This window comes from Oncorhynchus mykiss, chromosome 28, assembly GCF_057628025.1.
Source record: "Oncorhynchus mykiss isolate SJ-2025 chromosome 28, ASM5762802v1, whole genome shotgun sequence".
Lineage (NCBI taxonomy): Eukaryota > Metazoa > Chordata > Actinopteri > Salmoniformes > Salmonidae > Oncorhynchus > Oncorhynchus mykiss.
Window position 1 is genome coordinate 38,432,291 of NC_143049.1, and position 21,288 is coordinate 38,453,578.

General features: G+C 41.4%; 1 protein-coding gene and 1 long non-coding RNA gene across 2 annotated transcripts in view; one reads left to right on the plus strand and one right to left on the minus strand.

Moving 5' to 3' along the window:
• LOC149971176 (uncharacterized) overlaps positions 1 to 21,288 on the plus strand; it is a 160,073-nt gene that overhangs the window by 124,576 nt on the left and 14,209 nt on the right. The gene's annotated exons all lie outside the window — the stretch shown is intronic.
• mplkip (M-phase specific PLK1 interacting protein) lies at positions 28 to 2,745 on the minus strand. The gene is made up of 2 exons (XM_021590091.3): positions 2,244 to 2,745; positions 28 to 1,804 (listed from the first exon to the last, which is right to left on the minus strand). Exons 1-2 carry the CDS (start codon positions 2,613 to 2,615, stop codon positions 1,607 to 1,609), a joined length of 570 nt encoding a protein of 189 aa, XP_021445766.2. The 5' UTR covers positions 2,616 to 2,745; the 3' UTR covers positions 28 to 1,606.

Genomic DNA, 21,288 nt, shown 5'->3' on the forward strand with positions numbered 1-21,288 from the left:
GACAACCTTACAAGATGAACAGCTATAAAAAGTTAAAGCAAACTTTAATAGACATTTCAAACCAGAGTAAACTACATTTTCACATGTGAGTGATGGGTGTGTGTGTGTGTATATATACATAGACAAAAGTATGTAGTACTGTTGCATAAGGGACAAGCACCATGTCAATTTGTAAAATCATCATATCGAGACTTAAAAGTTAAACAGATTATATAAGGACGCCACTCATGCATTTACATAATCGAGTAGGCCTAAGTCTTTGGCCAATCATAATGAAGTAATAAATGGATCAGGTCTATTTAAACGCTTTACTACCAACCGAGGTACTCAAAGCACTTCACATAGTACGAGGGAGGAAAAAAAACAATCACCTCGCCCACCTGGGTGATGCATAGCGACCAACGCTCACCGGCCATCAGGTGAGGAGTGATATGCCAATTAGAAATGAAGGGGGGGGTGATTAGGTGGCCTTGATGGAAATGGGGCGAGGTTGGGAATTTAGCCAGGACACCAGGGTTAACACCTCATGACCAGACAGTCAGGACAACCATTTAACATCCCATCCAAAAGACTGCACCCTACACGGGGCAAAGGGTGATACGCTGCGGGCAATTGTCTTAAGTCAAACTAATCACAACCGTTTTTTTTTACAATTTTTTTGAATTTACTACAAACAATTACACCAAACGTCCAAATTATATTTCTCGACAATAAGAAAACACATATCCTTTAGAATACATATTTACACATGTAGAAACCTGAGGCAGTGACAAGGTCACTGGTTTATATTGCCCATCTTGAAATAGCAGTAAAATACATTTCACATGTAATATCATTAGAAATAGGCCTAGAACAAATTAGAGGTTTATACAGTCCATCATAACAGGCTAGACCCAACTAATCAATCAGTTCTTCCAACGCAATGCTAACCTGTGGAGATCAGGGCCCGTATCCACAAAAACATCAGAGTAGGAGTGCTGATCTAGGATCTGTCCACGTAATCTTATTTATTTTTTTAAAACAAGGCAACACTGATTGTAGAGCAGCATTCCCACTGGGATATGCTTTGTGGATACAGACCTAGAGATTCACAGCTGTCCTTCTGAGGGGTAAAAGTAAATAAAAAAAGTCCCCTTACTAATCAACACTTTATACTGACACAATGTTAAAAATGGGAAACATATGATTAAAAAGGTACACACAGACATACCATATATGGTATTAAACTAGCCTGCAAAAATGGATAAAATAAAAAAATTCACTAAAGAATTTTTTGAATATAATTGATTCCCTGTGTTTGGTTTTTAGTATGCTGCCATTTGCCCTGAAATTGAGAAAGTCTCACGATCAGGTTTAAAAAGTAAAGGTGTGATCACAAGGTGTGCTGGAAAAGAGCTTCAGATAGTGGACAGTGTGTGTCCGCTAACAATTGCTGGTGAATCCTCTGACATCTTCAAAGACTGCTGTACTATATAGTCTGTGTTATAGGCAACTTTTACCACACTTCAATGGTTTTTGGTAATAGTCCGAAACAAAAGAAAAGGACAGGGCAAATATGAAACGGAAAGGTTTGAGGCCTCATCTGCATGGTTTGAAGGGGAAAGTCCTAGTTGAAATATCTCCCTGGCCTGCCTGTATGTGTGGTTTGCTGTTGGGAGCTGGTTGTGCTCGTGACCGGCACTGGCTGTAGGCTAGCCCATGGGTCCTGCAGCATAGAAGCGTTGTAAAACTTCTCCACACCACCTTGTGCCCCCTGGCCTCTGCCACCGCGCGGCCCAAACGGAGTGGAATGCCGAGGGGAACCCTTCAGGGGAAAGAACCATCACGTTATGAGACATCGAAACTATAAACCAATTAGATTAAATAAAATGATGGGGGCGTCGGGAGGTCAATTACAGACACGTGTGAGAAACAGAAGCGCCGTGGTATCGAAACTAAAAATAAACGAGACAAACGCCAAAACATACTATCTACTCAAATCATCATGATGGTAAAAATGGCGTTTCGTCGTCTTCTACTCACGAATCATTTAGGTTATCGTTGGACAGACAAATATATTTGTTATATCAAATGTGTAACGTTAATTACACCGCGCCTGCGTCAATTCGGAGGCGTCCGAGTGGGAAATAGCAGGTGAAACAAAACCCGATCTACGAGAACACAGACCAGAGGCGCTAAAATAAATAACAATTTATAACAAAAAGGGTTACTTAGTAAGCAACAAAAAAAAATTCAATAGTTACCTGATAACCCATATGTTGTCCAGGACTTTGTGAGTGGTATGGAGAATTTCTGTACGAAGCGCCACGAGGACTCGGATTCTGTCTACGCGGTGTATACGCTGGAGATGAGCCGTTGTTAAATCTTCCTTTACCCCCACTTCCACTGTGATAACCCCTATTACCGTTACCACTAAAGTCTCTTGGAGGAGTATTTGGAGAATCAAACTGGCCAAATCTAGGCGGTCCAAAAGACGGAGGGGGACCACCACGAAATCCCCACGGTGGAGAAGGATGCATTCCCACCGCGCTGTTGTCGAATCCTGTCGGGCTTCTGAAACCACCTCGCGATCCCATTCCGCCCGGACCGGGTTGTCTGAAATCCGGTCTGTACATTTCCAAAAATCTAAACCTAAGCTATTTCTAAGAGAAAAAAAACTATCTTTGCTCTCTTGGAAGCAAATGCCAAATGTATGTTTTCAAACCTCTGTTTACGCGTTTAGAAAACCGGAACAGGAAATACTATAAACGGGAAGAAGGGAAAACGTATCCTTCTCCGTCGTTGGCGTTTTAAACAATATCAACATTTACTTGTGTTCTGCCACCTTCAGGTGGAAAGGGATCAACAGCAAGCAACCAAAGCGAGTAGAGGTCATCAAGCAATTATTTCGTTCGTTAAAAACATTGGCAGTCAAACCATGGAGCATTTAGCTATTTGATTTGGCATTTTTGGAGCCCTTTAGGTATATATACAAATATATATAAAACATTATAATTAAATATTGAATTTGGCCTTTAATACCATATCCCATACAAATGCATGGGAATAACACATATATAAATGGCAAAAACACATACAAAAAATAAATAATAAGGAATACGTTTTTGAAGTATCTGTCCTACATCTAGCATATTTATATATATTTTGTACACATATTTAGCCCCTTTTTTTGAGGTAGGCACAAAACGACCTCCATACTTCCATTCATTTTTTTTTAACGAGTCCGTAGAGTGGTCATACTAGTTTGTAGGCCAAACCGTTAGGACACTACAGGCGTTTTCATGTGAAAACCGGTTTTCGGGAACTCTCATGATCTGACAGACAGGTAGCTCGGCTACCTTCCACTGCAGATGTGGAAGAGCGCCACAGCCGGATGTGGTGGATTGAGAATCAACCCATTCAATAAACAGATATCTCTAGTTTAAATTGACGGATTTTGATGGGGATTTTTATTATAATAATTTATGTATTATTATAATTTATTATAATATCATACAAAGCCTTCAGAAAGTATTCATACCCATTGATTTATTCCACATTTTGTTATGTTACAGCCTGAATTCAAAAGGCATTACATACGATTTTTTTTAATACCCCATAATGACAAAGTGAAAACATGTTTTTAGAAATGTTTGCATATTTATAGAAATATGTAATTTACATAAGTATTCACGGCCCTGAGTCAACACGTTAGAATCACCTTTGACAGCAATTACAGCTGTGAATCTTTCTAAGTCTCTTAAGAGCTTTGCACACCTGGATTGTACAATATTTGCAGATTATTCTTTAAAAAATTATTAAAGCCCTGTCAAGTTGGTTGTTGATCATTGCTAGACAACCATTTTCAAGTCCTGCCATAGATTATCAAGCCGATTTAAGTCACAACTGTAACTAGGCCACTCAGGAACATTCAATGTCGTCTTGGTAAGCAACTCCAGTGTATATCTGTCCTTGTGTTTGGCCTATTGAAAGGTGAATTTGTCTCCCAGTGTCTGTTGGAAAGCAGACTGAACCAGGTTTTTTTCCAAGGTTAAGCTTTAGCTCTATTCCGTTTCTTTTTATATCCTGAAAAACAAGATGCAGACACCACCATGCTTAAAAATATGAAGGGTGGTACTCAGTCATGTGTTGTGTTGGATTTGCCCCAAACATAACGCTCTTTATTCCTGGACATAAAGTTCATTTCTTTGCCACACTCTTTGTTGTTTTACTTTTGTGCCTGATTGCAAACAGGATGTTTGTTTTTTTAAATATTTTTATTCTGTACAGACATTGTTCTTTTCACTCTGTCATTTAGGTTAGTATTGTGAAGTAACTACAATGTTGTTGATCTATCCTCAGTGTTCTCCTATCACAGCCATTAAACTCTGTAACTGGTTTAAAGTCACCATTGGCCTCGTGATGAAATCCCTGAGCAGTTTCCTTCCTCTCTTGCAACTGAGTTAGGAAGGACGCATGTGTCTTTGTAGTGACTGGGTGTATTGATACACCATCCAAAGTGTAATTAATAACTTCACCATGCTCAAAGAGATATTCCATGTTTGCTTTTTCATTTTTCTTACCCATCTACCAATAGGTGGCCTCCTTTGCGAGGTATTAGAAAACCTCCCTGGTCTTTGTGGTTGAATCTGTGTTTGAAATGCACTGCTCAGCTGAGGGACCTTACAGATTATTGTATGTGTGGGGTACAGAGATAGAAAAAAAACAACATTTGAGAGTTTAATCAGTGTATTTTAAATATCCTGTATATTCAATGACATTGCCGAAGCAATATATTGTTCACTTTGTTGTCAATGTAAAATTATGCAAACTGAATATGTATTTCCAACCAGCTTAGTAGACTATCTTTACTGAAGACTTTGTGAGAATGTGTTTAAATACATTGCAGTACAATCTTCAAGCCATACGTATTTCAAACATAACGTTAAGATGAATTTCCCCAGTTGGGTTTGGTTACCTCGCATCGTCTGGAGCCTGAAGACGGAGCTGCAACAATAATGAAATGTTTTTCTGTAGACAAACTGTAAAGAACAAGACAAAAAAAGTACTCAGATTCAGCAGATATGTGCATTTTCTCAGATGCTATTTATTGGAAGTTATATTGCATACGTACAGCTCTAGGAAAAAAAATGAAGAGACCACTGCAAAATTATCAGTTTCTCTGGTTTTACTATTTATAGGTATGTGTTTGGGTCATTTAGGGCATTTATTTGCAGAAAATGACAACTGGTCAATTTTGTTGTCAGACATTGAATAATGTAAAGAAAATAAGTCCATTTTCATTTTAAACAACACAATACTAATGTTTTAATTTATGAAGAGTTCAGAAATCAATATGTGATGGAATAACCCTGATTTTCAATCACAGCTTTCATGCGTCTTGGCATGCTCTCCACCAGTCTTTCACATTGATGTTGGGTGACATTATGCCACTCCTGGTGCAACAATTCAAGCAGCTCGGCTTTGTTTGATGGCTTGTGACCGTCCATCTTCCTCTTGATCACATTCCAGAGGTTTTCAATGGGGTTCAGGTCTGGAGACTGGGCTGGCCATGACAGGGTCTTGATCTGGTGGTCCTCCATCCACACCTTGATTGACCTGGCTGTGTGGCATGGAGCATTGTCCTGCTGGAAAAAAAATAATCCTCAGAATTGGGGAACATTGTCAGAGCAGAAGGAAGCAATTTTTATTCCCATGACAACCTTGTACGTGGCTTGATTCATGCGTCCTTCACAAAGACAAATCTGTCTGATTCCAGCCTTGCTGAAAGCACCCCCCCAAGATCATCATCGATCCTCCACCAAATTTCACAGTGGGTGCGAGACACTGTGGCTTGTAAGGCCTCTCCAGGTCTCCCACCCACTGTGACATTTGGTGGAGGATCGGTGAGGATCTCTGCTCTGACAATGTTCCCCAACTCTGAGGATAATTTTTTTCCCAGCAGGACAATGGGTGGGTACCATTTGAGATGCATAGTAGCCCCTGCTAATGGTTACGCTTCGGAAAGGTTGTGTACTTTAAAAGGAAAACTACCGCTAGACAGTATTTAGGTTGTTTTTCCAGTGTCCCTACATAATTATGAGTGACGAGAGGGTAGTGTTTTTGTCCAGTGTCCCTACATAATTATGAGTGACGAGAGGGTAGTGTTTTTTCCAGTGTCCCTACATAATTATGAGTGACGAGAGGGTAGTGTTTTTCCAGTGTCCCTACATAATTATGAGTGACGAGAGGGTAGTGTTTTTTCCAGTGTCCCTACATAATTATGAGTGAAGAGAGGGTAGTGTTTTTTCCAGTGTCCCTACATAATTATGAGTGACGAGAGGGTAGTGTTTTTGTCCAGTGTCCCTACATAATTATGAGTGACGAGAGGGTAGTGTTTTTTCCAGTGTCCCTACATAATTATGAGTGACGAGAGGGTAGTGTTTTTTCCAGTGTCCCTACATAATTATGAGTGACGAGAGGGTTGTGTTTTTTCCAGTGTCCCTACATAATTATGAGTGACGAGAGGGTAGTGTTTTTTCCAGTGTCCCTACATAATTATGAGTGACGAGAGGGTAGTGTTTTTTCCAGTGTCCCTACATAATTATGAGTGACGAGAGGGTAGTGTTTTTTCCAGTGTCCCTACATAATTATGAGTGACGAGAGGGTAGTGTTTTTTCCAGTGTCCCTACATAATTATGAGTGACGAGAGGGTAGTGTTTTTGTCCAGTGTCCCTACATAATTATGAGTGACGAGAGGGTAGTGTTTTTTCCAGTGTCCCTACATAATTATGAGTGACGAGAGGGTAGTGTTTTTCCAGTGTCCCTACATAATTATGAGTGACGAGAGGGTAGTGTTTTTTCCAGTGTCCCTACATAATTATGAGTGACGAGAGGGTAGTGTTTTTTCCAGTGTCCCTACATAATTATGAGTGACGAGAGGGTAGTGTTTTTCCAGTGTCCCTACATAATTATGAGTGACGAGAGGGTAGTGTTTTTCCAGTGTCCCTACATAATTATGAGTGACGAGAGGGTAGTGTTTTTTCCAGTGTCCCTACATAATTATGAGTGACGAGAGGGTAGTGTTTTTTCCAGTGTCCCTACATAATTATGAGTGACGAGAGGGTAGTGTTTTTTCCAGTGTCGCTACATAATTATGAGTGACGAGAGGGTAGTGTTTTTTCCAGTGTCCCTACATAATTATGAGTGACGAGTGGGTGGTGTTTTTATATTTCTCACATCTCCACGGGGTGGTCCTCCACATCTTGAAATCCCTATTGAATTGTGGATGTTGTGGTTTGCTTACAACCAGACAATGGACAGTCGCTGGCCCAATACCACCGGTGAGATTCAGAAACACTCGTATTTGCGTGTAGTGAGGAAATTGACACATACACTAATACACTATAGACAGTGCATTTGGAAAGTATTCAGACCCCTTGACTTTTTCTACATTTTGTGACGTTACAACCTTATTCTAAAATTGATTAAATTGTTGTTTTTTTACTCATCAATCTACACACAATAATAATGACAAAGCAAAAACAGGTGTTTAGGTTTTTTGTGCAAATTTAGAAAAAAACAAACAGAAATATTACATTTACATAAGTATTGAGACCCTTTACTCAGTACTTCGTTGAAGCACCGTTAGCAGCGATTACAGCCTCAAGTCATCTTGTGTATGACGCTACAAGCTTGGCACACCTGTATTTGGGGAGTTTCTCCCATTCTTTTCTGAAGATCCTCTCAAGCCCTGTCAGGTTGGACGAGGAGCATTGCTGCACAGTTATTTCCAGGTCCCTCCAGAGATTTTAGATCGGGTTAAAGTCCGGGTTCTGGTTGGGCCACTCAAGGACATTTAAAGACTTTAAAAAAGTCCCGAAGCCACTCCTGCGTTGTCTTGGCTGTGTGCTTAGGTTCGTTGTCCTTGCTGGAAGGTGAACCTTTGCCCCAGTCTGAGGTCCTGAGCGCTCTGGTGCAGGTTTTCATCAAGGATCTCTCTGTACTTTGCTCCGTTCATCTTTCCCTCGATCCAGACTAGTCTCCCAGTCCCTGCAGCTGAAAAACATCCAGACAGCATGATGCTGCCACCACCATGCTTCACTGTAGGGATGGTGCCAAGTTTCCTCCAGACATGACACTTGGCATTCAGGCCAAAGAGTTCAATCTTGGTTTAATCAGACTAGAGAATCTTGTTTCTCATGGTCTGAGTCCTTTAGGTGTCTTTTGGCAAACTCTAAGCTGGCTGTCATGTGACTTTTACTGAGGAGTGGTTTGTGTCTGGCTACTCTACTACAAAGGCCTGAATGGTGGAGTGCTGCAGAGATGCCTGTCCTTCTGGATAGATCTCCCATCTCCACAGAGGAACTCTGGAGCTCTGTCAGGGTGACCATCGAGTTCTTGGTCACCTCCCTGCCCAAGGCCCTTCTCCCTTGATTGCTCAGTTCTGCAGGGCGGCCAGCTCTAGGAAGAGTCTTCGTAGTTCCAAACTTCTTCCATTTAAGAATGACGGAGGCCATTGTGTTCTTGGGGACCTTCAATGCTACAGAAATGTTTTGTTACCCTTCTCCAGATCTGGGCCCCGACACAATCCTGCCTTTGACTCTACGAACAATTCCTTCGACCTCATGGCTTGGTTTTTGCTCTGAAATGCACTGTCAACTGTGGGACCTTTATATAGACAAGTGTGTGGCTTTCCAAATCATGTCTAATCATTTGAATTTACCACAGGTGGACTCCAAGTTGTAAAAACATCTTAAGGAAGATCAATGGAAACAGGATGCACTTTTAGCTCAATTTCGAGGCTCATAGCAACGGGTCTGAATACTTATGTAAAGAAGGTATCTGTTTTTTTAAAATTTTAATACATTTACAAAAATATCTTAAAACCTGCGTTCACTTTGTTATTGTGGGGTATTGTGTGTAGATGGTGATAAAAAATTAAATAATCTATCAATATTAGAATAACGGTGTAACTTAACAAAATGTGGAAAAAGTCCAAGGGATCTGAAAACTTTCCGAATGCACTGTGTACAAAAGTATGTGGACACCCCTTCAAATCAGTGGATTCGGCAGGAACACTGAGCTACAGTAAACCTCTTTAAGTCTGACCTCACATCAGAACACTGAGCTACAGTAAACCCCTTTAAGTCTGACCTCACATCAGAACACTGAGCTACAGTAAACCTCTTTAACTCTGACCTCACATCAGAACACTGAACAACAATAAACCTCTTTACAGTAAACCTCTGCTACAGTAAACCTCTTTAACTCTGACCTCACATCAGAACACTGAGCTACAGTAAACCTCTTTAAGTCTGACCTCACATCAGAACACTGAGCTACAGTAAACCTCTTTAACTCTGACCTCACATCAGAACACTGAGCTACAGTAAACCTCTTTAACTCTGACCTCACATCAGAACACTGAGCTACAGTAAACCTCTTTAACTCTGACCTCACATCAGAACACTGAGCTACAGTAAACATCTTTAACTCTGACCTCACATCAGAACACTGAGCTACAGTAAACCTCTTTAACTCTGACCTCACATCAGAACACTGAGCTACAGTAAACCTCTTTAACTCTGACCTCACATCAGAACACTGAGCTACAGTAAACCTCGTTAACTCTGACCTCACATCAGAACACTGAGCTACAGTAAACCTCTTTAACTCTGACCTCACATCAGAACACTGAGCTACAGTAAACCTCTTTAACTCTGACACCCTCTGGTGGATTTTTCTAAACAATTCATATTTTATACTACTTTCATAAAGTACATTTCAGTTTTAAAACGATACGGCCAACAAATACATGCTTAGTAGTGTTACAAAGGTAAGAACTGTGGGATTCTGATATAGGTGTCGAAACAATGTCATTACTACAGAGCCCAAAACCCCCCAGAAATGTACCGTTTGTCCCCATGTTGGAGAATAAGAGATTTAAAAGGCAAGATTTGAAATAACATGTCAGCATTTACTGTTCCAAAAATATTTTTAGTAAAAATAAAGAAAAAAACATTTGATCGATCTTTTTTTGGTGGCTCTCTAAATGTGCAAATTCCCATAGGAACATAGCATTAAAAAAACGCAGGGCTTGTGTAACGTGCTATTTTTCTTCTTACAGGAATGCTACACATATGAGGAGAAAGGTGAAGCCTCTTATCTGTCCATTGATGTAAATATATCTCCTGTCCGATTCCCAGTTTGTCCACTAGATGGCGGTAGGAGATCACATGACTGTCTCTTGGCCACTTTAAACCAGTTGCGTCTGGTTTTGATAGTGAGTCAATGTACCAAAACGGCTGAAGGAATTGTCAAGCCTGACCTCTTAAAGTGACCGCAGCAATCGGCGTTTAAGTTATGGAGTAAAAAAATATTTAAAAAATAAGACAACAGACAGGTTAGGAAACTTCTTTTCCAATTCACTTTTCCTATTGTAAACGATGACCTAGCTAAACGGCGCATGTGGATGATGCGTACAAGGTAAAATGGATGCAGAAGTAAATGCATTGTTTTACAATGGCCGTCAGGGTGTCCATGCATACTAAATGTTTGCACTTTTGGTAAATCGAGCATACTCTATGCAAATGAGCATAGTGCATAGATTTATGGCCTTTACGGGGGGGCCTGGACCGGGTACTGGGTCTGAGTTTAACAGGCTAATACTGGACGCTTCCCAAAATGGCACCCTATTCACTACATAGTGTATTACTTTTTAACCAGGGCTCTAGTCAAGAGTAGTGCACCATTAAGGGAATAGGGTGTTGTTTGGGACACAGACCACTAGCTGTGTTCGGATACTCACACCAACTGTAGTAAATACTCATTAAGTGTGTAGTATACCGTATGTTAGTATGGATATTCCAACACAGTCACTGTCTTCCCTCTCTGTTTAATCTGGTTCATGAATACATTTGCCTGATGTCATAAAGGAGTTAACTTTTTAACCGTTTCATATTTCCAGAACCACTTGTAACTTTATATAACACTTCCAACGCTGTAATTAGGAAGGAATTAGGAATATTTCCCTATTTAGGTGACCTAGATCTCATCCTTTTGAGGTTCAGCATTACTCACACTGCTTTCGCGACAACAAAGCTGTTCTCATTAGAAAGTACACTGGATTTCCAATCCTGAGGAGAAACCACAAAAACAGCCCATTACTGGGCCAAAGGTTAATAGCAGTCTCATTGTCGGATCTGGGCAAACAACATACACACAACAGACTGGCACATGCAATCTCCCCTTTGTCCTTTGTCCTCCTGTCACAAAACAACCGAACGGGATGTTTTATAGGGCAAACTAACCCGCCTGATTGGCTAACCAACGAGGGTTGGGTTTCCCAAAGCCTCTGTAGGTCCTGTGTGGCTCCGTTGGTAAGAGCATGGCGCTTGCAATGACAGGGTTGTGGTTTAGATTCCCATTTCACCCAGTTCATACTATATGCACGCACCAATAAGTCTAACTGGCTTTGGAACAAAGCATCTGCTAGATGGCATTTATTAGTTACTTTTCTCCACAACCAATGTGTGGACAAGCTACGTGGGGTCAATATTTTAGCCTGCAGCGAGCCCATATGGTGCCGATGTGGGCAAGCTACGTGGGGTCAATATTTTAGCCTGCATCGAGCCCATATGGTGCCGATGTGGGCAAGCTACGTGGGGTCAATATTTTAGCCTGCATCGGGCCCATATGGTGCCGATGTGGGCAAGCTACGTGGGGTCAATATTTTAGCCCGCATCATAAGCCAAAAGGTTGTATTACTCTAGTTTGTGATATTTTTTTTTGTAATTTGCGTTTGTAAAGTATACAATATGTAATGTATGCACTGACCCCCCCCCCCCCCCTCCCCCTTTCGCCCTCACAACAGCCTCAGCTCGTCGGGTCATGGACTCTACAAGGTGTCTAAAGCAGTCCAACGGGATGCTTCCCGCAGTTGTGTCAAGTTGGTTGGATGTCCTTTGGGTGGTGGACCATTCTTGATACACACGGGAAACTGTTGAGGGGGAAAACCCCAGCAGCGTTGCAGTTCTTGACACAAACCAGTGAGCCTGGCACCTACTACCATACCTTGTTCAAAGGCACTTAAATATTTTGTCTTGCCCATTCACCCTCTGAATGGCACACAGACACAGTCCAAGACTTATATATATATATATATATATGTATATTTTTTTTACCTGTCTCCTCCCCTTCATCTACACTGATTGAAGTGGATTTAACAGGTTAAATCAATAAGGGATCGTAGCTTTCACCTGGATTCACCTGGTCAGTCAATGTAATGGAAAGAGCAGGTGTTCTTAATGTTTTGTACACTCACTGTATGTACACAATGTATAGCTTCAAAATAGACTTAGAATTATGTCCATCTCATTGACCGTCAACCCTTGCATCCGTAGCTCTGTCTATTAATACATTTTTGAGAGCGTTTGCCCCATTTCTCAACTTGCCAAACACAGTGTTCAAGGTCAAGCTGTTGAAATTACATATTGGGACTATAATGTTCATTTGTGGTCGTACAAGATGAACTGTGAGGTCACAGGAACCATTTCCATCCTGTCTGTAATTGCGTTAGCCAGGTTGTCATGGTAGCTTTGTGTCTGTAATTGCGTTAGCCAGGTTGTCATGGTAGCTTTGTGTCTGTAATTACGTTAGCCAGGTTGTCATGGTAGCTTTGTGTCTGTAATTGCGTTAGCCAGGTTGTCATGGTAGCTTTGTGTCTGTAATTGCGTTAGCCAGGTTGTCATGGTAGCTTTGTGTCTGTAATTGCGTTAGCCAGGTTGTCATGGTAGCTTTGTGTCTGTAATTGCGTTAGCCAGGTTGTCATGGTAGCTTTGTGTCTGTAATTGCGTTAGCCAGGTTGTCATGGTAGCTTTGTGTCTGTAATTGCGTTAGCCAGGTTGTCATGGTAGCTTTGTGTCTGTAATTGCGTTAGCCAGGTTGTCATGGTAGCTTTGTGTCTGTAATTGCGTTAGCCAGGTTGTCATGGTAGCTTTGTGTCTGTAATTGCGTTAGCCAGGTTGTCATGGTAGCTTTGTGTCTGTAATTGCGTTAGCCAGGTTGTCATGGTAGCTTTGGTGGTTTCAACCAGACTGAACACTTCTCTCACCATTGTTTGACATCACTTAGACCAGCGTCCAGTCTGGTTTAACCAGGCCACCATTACAGTACCACTGAACTGGAACTGAAAGTGGCTTGGCATAATGCCCACATAATCGGAATTAGCCATACGAAGTTTACGCCATTTTGTCACCCCTAAGTCAGTAGGTGAGGCGGTGCAGCCATCAGTCAAACTCGATCATAACAGAAGGATGGTGCCTTTGTTTCAAAGAGGGAGCGATTTGAAGGCATCAGCTTGGCTTCCTGGTATTTGGTACACTGTGCCCTGTGTGTGTGTGTGTGTGTGTGTGTGTGTGTGTGTGTGTGTGTGTGTGTGTGTGTGTGTGTGTCCTATCACTGTCTTTGTCTTATCACTGAACGGTCTGTACCCCAGATACGATCCAATATGGAGCGAATGCTCCCCGTCTGGGCCCCCCCCCCCCCAAAGTACAGACCGTTTATTTAAAGCGGTGAGTCTCAGCACTAGAGCAGTTACGTGCTCTAATAGTAAAATGGAGTCATCTGGCTTCACATGCTATTGGGACCCAGAACCTTGGACACAATTTAATGAGTCACCGTGAAGGGAAAGGGGGAATGGTACCTAGTCAACTGAAATGTGTCTTTCACATTTAACCCAAACCCTCTGAATCAGAGAGGGCTGCCTTAATCGACATCCACGTCTTCACAGATGGTGAGCTGCCTTGTTCAGGGGGCAGAACGACAGATGTTTTACCTTGTCAGCTCAGGGATTCGATCCAGCAACCTTTCGGTTACTGGGGTATATGAGGAAGGGTCCACTGTTGGCAATGTGCTTCTACATGACATGTTCCACTGTGTACCTCTGGAAAAGTACTGTATGTTGGCAGACTCTGAATCCCCTGGTGAAGCTTGTATAACCCAGGATTAAGGTATCCATATTAGGACAGCCTCAAGAAGCGCTCCTGAGACAGAGGCAGTCCTAATATAAACCGTACAAGATGGATGGCCATCCAACACCGTGGGTTTGTACAAGGCCTACACGACAGCCGCCACGGCCGTAATATGCTATATAACTTTATAACTATATAACTTTCGCATGCGGATTGAGAAGGGGTAATTGTTGCATTCATTGAAGTGAATTCAGTAAGTGATTTGGATACGTGAAGGTAGTGTTTCCACTGCATAACTCTCACCAGGCCTTTTTTTTAACCTTTATTTAACCAGGCAAGTCAGTTAAGAACTAATTCTTATTTTCAATGACGGCCTAGTGGGTTAACTGCCTGTTCAGGGGCAGAACGACAGATTTGTACCTTGTCAGCTCAGGGGTTTGAACTTGCAACCTTCCGGTTACTAGTCTAACAGTTTAACCACTAGGCTACCCTGCCGGCCCTGCCGCTTCCTTCTTAGATAAGTAGAAGGGGCACATGAAGGCTGCCTTTCGAAGGCATTCAGAGCTCCAGGGCCTTGATGTTAAACTGGCCCTGATGTTAAACTGGCCCTGATGTTAAACTGGCCCTGATGTTAAACTGGCCCTGATGTTAAACTGGCCCTGATGTTAAACTGGCCTTGATGTTAAACTGGCCTTGATGTTAAACTGGCCCTGATGTTAAACTGGCCCTGATGTTAAACTGGCCCTGATGTTAAACTGGCCCTGATGTTAAACTGGCCTTGATGTTAAACTGGCCCTGATGTTAAACTGGCCTTGATGTTAAACTGGCCCTGATGTTAAACTGGCCTTGATGTTAAACTGGCCTTGATGTTAAACTGGCCCTGATGTTAAACTGGCCCTGATGTTAAACTGGCCCTGATGTTAAACTGGCCTTGATGTTAAACTGGCCTTGATGTTAAACTGGCCCTGATGTTAAACTGGCCTTGATGTTAAACTGGCCTTGATGTTAAACTGGCCCTGATGTTAAACTGGCCCTGATGTCAAACTGGCCTTGATGTCAAACTGGCCTTGATGTTAAACTGGCCCTGATGTTAAACTGGCCTTGATGTTAAACTGGCCCTGATGTTAAACTGGCCTTGATGTTAAACTGGCCTTGATGTTAAACTGGCCTTGATGTTAAACTGGCCTTGATGTTAAACTGGCCTTGATGTTAAACTGGCCCTGGTGTTAAACTGGCCCTGATGTTAAACTGGCCTTGATGTTAAACTGGCCCTGATGTTAAACTGGCACTGATGTTAAACTGGCCCTGATGTTAAACTGGCCTTGATGTTAAACTGGCACTGATGTTAAACTGGCCCTGATGTTAAACTGGCCTTGATGTTAAACTGGCCCTGGTGTTAAACTGGCCCTGATGTTAAACTGGCCTTGATGTTAAACTGGCCCTGATGTTAAACTGGCCCTGATGTTAAACTGGCCTTGATGTTAAACTGGCCCTGATGTTAAACTGGCCCTGGTGTTAAACTGGCCTTGATGTTAAACTGGCCCTGATGTTAAACTGGCCTTGATGTTAAACTGGCCTTGATGTTAAACTGGCCCTGATGTTAAACTGGCACTGATGTTAAACTGGCCCTGATGTTAAACTGGCCCTGATGTTAAACTGGCCCTGATGTTAAACTGGCCTTGATGTTAAACTGGCCCTGATGTTAAACTGGCCTTGATGTTAAACTGGCCCTGATGTTAAACTGGCCTTGATGTTAAACTGGCCCTGATGTTAAACTGGCCTTGATGTTAAACTGGCCCTGATGTTAAACTGGCCTTGATGTTAAACTGGCCTTGATGTTAAACTGGCCCTGATGTTAAACTGGCCCTGATGTTAAACTGGCCTTGATGTTAAACTGGCCCTGATGTTAAACTGGCCTTGATGTTAAACTGGCCCTGATGTTAAACTGGCCTTGATGTTAAACTGGCCTTGATGTTAAACTGGCCTTGATGTTAAACTGGCCCTGATGTTAAACTGGCCCTGATGTTAAACTGGCCCTGGTGTTAAACTGGCCCTGATGTTAAACTGGCCTTGATGTTAAACCAACATAAATAGAATACAGCAAATGGAAAAATCTACATTTTTCCCTTAAAGGAAAACTCTACCCCCCCCCCCAAAAAAAAAACAACTGTATTTTGATATTTGTTTCATTAGTCCATTGTTGATATAGTCCCAAAAATGTTTTGCATGTCAGCAATCAACTTTAAGATAATATAACTTTTCAAAATAGAGCTCTGGCGTCGGTGTGATTCTGCTAGATCGGTCGTTCCCGTAAAACTGGGGGATTATAGTCTTACTTTAGTTGTAGTCCAAATTTAAGAAACCGGATTGAGCTCTCTCCTGTCAAACATATGGAACGTCTCTAAGACTTACACACGTGCTCTGGTACTTATGGTGTCAGATCTGACACGCACTGTGATGAGGGAATACACCTGAGAAAGGTGTAGAAATGAACCTGCCCATAAAAAAATAAAAAAATCATCCAAATCACATTTAAACTAATAGCCACTCTTTGTGTTCAACCACAGTTGGCTAATGCATGCAGTTTGTTGTTTTCATCTGAGCTTGGTCAATAGTTCACAAGTCCTCCAGTAAAACGTGTAATGTATTATTGAGTTATTTTAATATGAAAGGGGATGACAACGACGTGGTACAGAGAAGCCCATTGATCAGTGTGGGCTTATTTAGAAACGGATCGGCAAAACGTCCTGAATAGATCGTATTTTATCCCCTCGGGCTTTGTCGTATGGTAATAGCGATGACTGAAAAGGTATTCCGGTCTGATGCGTGTCCCATTGTCTCATAGGGAGGGGGGGAGGGGGGGGGGGGGGGGCATAAGAAGAGACATTCCTGAAAACAAAAGGATGCTAAATTGGATGCTAGCAAAGAATAGCTCTGTAAACATTACATAATGAGATAGCTTTGGTCTTGACTGACTGCCATCCTGTACTGGCTGTGGCTTTATGTAATACCCACGGCTGTTCTAACAGTGATGCTCTTCTTCTCTTTGCCTAACTGAAAAACAATGCTTCCTATTAAATAACGTTAGCAACTATTAGCAGTAGAAAGCTTGTCGTGGAAGACAATAAAACAAAACAAAAAAGTTAACACTTTCTACGAGGCACAAACATAATGCCTCATAGAGCATTATAACACTTGCTATAAGCCGTCATAACAACTCATAGGCAGGTATAACAACCGTATAATACATAACTGGGATGCATTATATGACCAAAGTGTATGATGCAACATTTTCAGCAAAATAGTATCATGTGGCCTTTTTTTCTTCCCTTGTTCTATGAAGTGGGGCGGCAGGGTAGCCTAGTGGTTAGAGCGTTGGACTAGTAACCGGAAGGTTGCAAGTTCAAACCCCCGAGCTGACAAGGTACAAATCTGTCATTCTGCCCCTGAGCAGGTAGTTCCTAGGCCATCATTGAAAATAAGAATTTGTTCTTAACTGACTTGCCTAGTTAAATAAAGGTAAAATAAAAAAAAAATGTAATTCTATGTAGTCATTATTGGTAATCACAGAGATGTACACGAGTGTAGTTTCCCTCACCCCGTGTCAGAGAGGGTGTCTCCCTCCGGAAGAGAGCGAGGGGAAGAAAAGCGATCCAGACCAACAGTGAAGAATAACATTCACACCTCCTTGTGGAAGTTTACATTGACGAAACACCCAATTTACCTTGGACAAGTCTGGTGTTTTTTATCTGAGTCTGTAAGAGATGGTCAGGGCCTGCCACAGTCTGCCGGTTTTTATCTGAGTCTGTAAGAGATGGTCGGGGCAACTCCCCTTTCCTGCCACAGAATGGTCAAGGACGTGCAGACCTGCAGATGGTAGAGTCTAAATCACATCAATTAGGATGTTACGGATACAGTTATCCTGTGTGTGTGTGTATCCTGTGTGTGTGTTTCTTTTCTCTCCTTCTCCCCTCACAGGTGAAAATCATCACTCCCCAATCAGTCAACAATCAATCATCAATCAGAAGACACACCTCCTCCTGTTTCCTACCCTATCACAGTTCCTTCCCCATGGTTTTAAAAACCCCATCATTTGTTTGCTCTAGAGCTCAATCTCTCTGTAAATGCCATGTATGTAGATCTCTCTGTTTCACTCTCTCTTTGTGTCGTAACCTCGCCTTTTGTTTGAGCATCTCCATATCACTTTGTCATCACCTGTGAGTATTGTTTTTGGTTATGGTGTGTGTTTGATTGCTGGTGGGAAAAGGGGAAACCAAGACAAGTCGCCCATGGGCATACACTACCCGTAGGTGAACTTTGTTAAATACACTAGTTAGAACTGGGCGGACCACCCACTGTATTTTTGGGTAGTTAGCTGTTGTTAAAGTAGGCTAGTCTAGCTTAGGGGTGTTTTTGCATACTTATTGTTTCTTTCCTTGGGTCCAGCTCAGCCCCTTTTTCTGCTCCCCCCCCATTACCGTGTGTTTATAAATAAACCTTGAGTTTGACGGTAGATTTCAGTTGTCCTGGTTATTACGTTCACACTTTTACTTTGTCACAATTATTATTTGCATGAGTTGTTACGCGTCTCATTACCACCCCCCCCCCCCCCCCCCCCCCCCCCTAGACTGTCGGGCCAAAAGGGATTCGTAACATAGGACAAACCTTACGATTGTGAGCAGAACAGGGAGGAGCGGCACAGAACGGATGACATTAAAGGCTACCAAAAATGAAAGGTCACTAACTCTAAAATAGACATTTGTCAGATATTTTGAGACCCCAAAAGTAGTCCAATCCGTTGCCAATATTCATATCACTTGACGTATATTCCACGTTTTGCTGTTACAGCCTGAATTCAAAATTGATTAATGTAATGTGTTTTTTTTTCTCACCCATCTAAACTCATTACCCCATAATGACAAAGTGAAAACATGTTTTTAGAAATATTTGCAAATCTATTTAATAATTAAATACAGCAATAGCTCATTCACACAAGTATTCACAGCCCTGAGTCAATAGTTGTAAGAATCACCTTTTCGCAGTGATTACATCTGTGTCTTTCTGGGTAAGTCTCTAAGTTTTGCACAACTGGATTGTACAATATTTATACATTTTGTACAATATATATATATAATATTTTATACAATACACTATTCTTTTTTTATTTTGTATTCTTCAAGCTCTGTCAAGTTGGTTGTTGATCATTGCTAGACAGCCATGTTCAAGTCTTGCCATAGATTTTCAATACAATTTAAGTCAAAACTGTAACTAGGCCACTCAGGAACATTCAATGTTGTCTTGGTAGGCAACTCCAGTGTCGATTTGTCCTTGTGATTTAGTTTATTGTTCTGCTGAAAGGTGAATTTGTCTCCCAGTGTCTGTTGGAAAGCAGACTGAACCAAGTTTTCCTCTATGATTTTGCCAATGATTCGTTCTACTGTTTCTTTTTATCATAAACTTCCTGGTCCTTGATGACAAGCATACACATAACATGACGCTGCCACCACCATGCTTGAAAATATGAAGAGTGGTACACTGAAGTGTTGTGTTGCATTTGCCCCAAATATAACGCTTTATATTAAGGACATAAAGTTCATTTCTTTGCCTCATTTTTTGTAGTTTTACTATAGTGCCTTAATGCAATCAGGATGCATGTTTTGGAATATTTGTATTCTGTACAGACTTCCTCCTTTTCACTCTGTCATTTAGGCTAGTATTATGGAGTAACTACTGTGTTGTTGATCCATCAGTTTTCTCCCATCACAGCAACTCTGTCATTTAGGTTAATATTATGGAGTAACTACAGTGTTGTTGATCCATCTGTTTTCTCCCATCACAGCAACTCTGTAACTGTTTTAACATCACCAATGGCCTCTTGGTGAAATTCCTGAGCAGTTTCCTTCCTCTCCGGCAACTGAGTTAGGAAGGACGCCTGTATCTTTGTAGTGACTGGGTGTATTGATACACCATCCAAAGTTTAATGAGTAACTTAACCATGCACAAAGGGATATTCAATGTCTGCTTTTATTTTTTACCCATTTACTAATAGGTGCCCACCTCTGTGTTTGCAATTCACTGCTTGACTGACGGACCTTACAGATAATTTTATGTGTGGTGCACAGAGATGAGGTAGTTGTCATGACTTCCGCCGAAGTTGGTCCCTCTCCTTGTTCAGGCGGCGTTCGGCGGTCGACATCGCCGGCTTTCTAGTCACCAGCGATCCATGTTTCATTTTCGTTTTGTTTTGTCATTATACTCACCTGGTTTCCATTCCATTCAGTGTTCCTTATTTAACCCTCTGGCTTCCCCTGTTTTGCACGTGATTGTTTTTGTCAAGTGGTTCCGTGTTCCGTGTTTTGGATTGTTTGTTTACCCTTGTTGGATTATTGTTGAATTTGAGTAAATATCGTGGCTTTACTCATACCCGTGTCCTGCGCCTGACTCCGCCTTATTCCATTCACCTAGAAGATTGACAGTAGTCATTCAAAAATCATGTTAAACACTGTTAATGAACACAGAGTCTATACAATGTATTATGTGACTTGTTAAGCATAGTTTTACTCCTGAACTTATTTAGGTTTGCCATAACAAAGTGGTTGAATAATTATTGACTCAAGACATTTCAGCTTTTCATTTTTTTATTAATTTGTAAAAAATCTCTAAACATATTTCCCCTTTTACATTAAGGGGTTTTGTGTGTAGGTCTGTGATACAAAATCTAAATGTAATACATTTTAAATTCAGGATGTAACACAACAACGTGTGGGAAAAAGTCAAGGAGTGTGAATACTTTCTGAAGGTGCTGTATCTCATCAAGATCTTCAGTTTCTTGGCAATTTCTTGCATGGAATAACCTACTTTTCTCAGAACAAGAATAGACTGACGAGTTTCAGAAGAAAGGTCTTTGTTTCTGGCCATTTTGAGCCTGTAATCAAACCCACAAATGCTGATGCTCCAGATACTCAACTAGTCTAAAGAAGGCCAGTTTTATTTTTGTGCTAACATAATTGCAAAATGGTTTTCTAATGATCAATTTATTGAAAGAAGTTCATTATCCAGGTGTTATAAACACATAATGCATGCATTATGATAATTGTAATATTATATTGTAAATAGAAGTTCAATCTGTACCTCAATGCACATATGGTGTGCATTATAAAACGAGGAAGAAAGACGGTGTGGAGAGAGGTGAGAACAGTGGCAGGCAGTATATGATTCATGAATTACAGTGCTACCCTAATATTCTCTCAGTTCATCACAATTGCGGTGTCTCCTAACCTTCGGGCCAACTGGGGGCCCAAGGCTGGTTATCTTAAGAGCGGGTGAGGTGGCAATG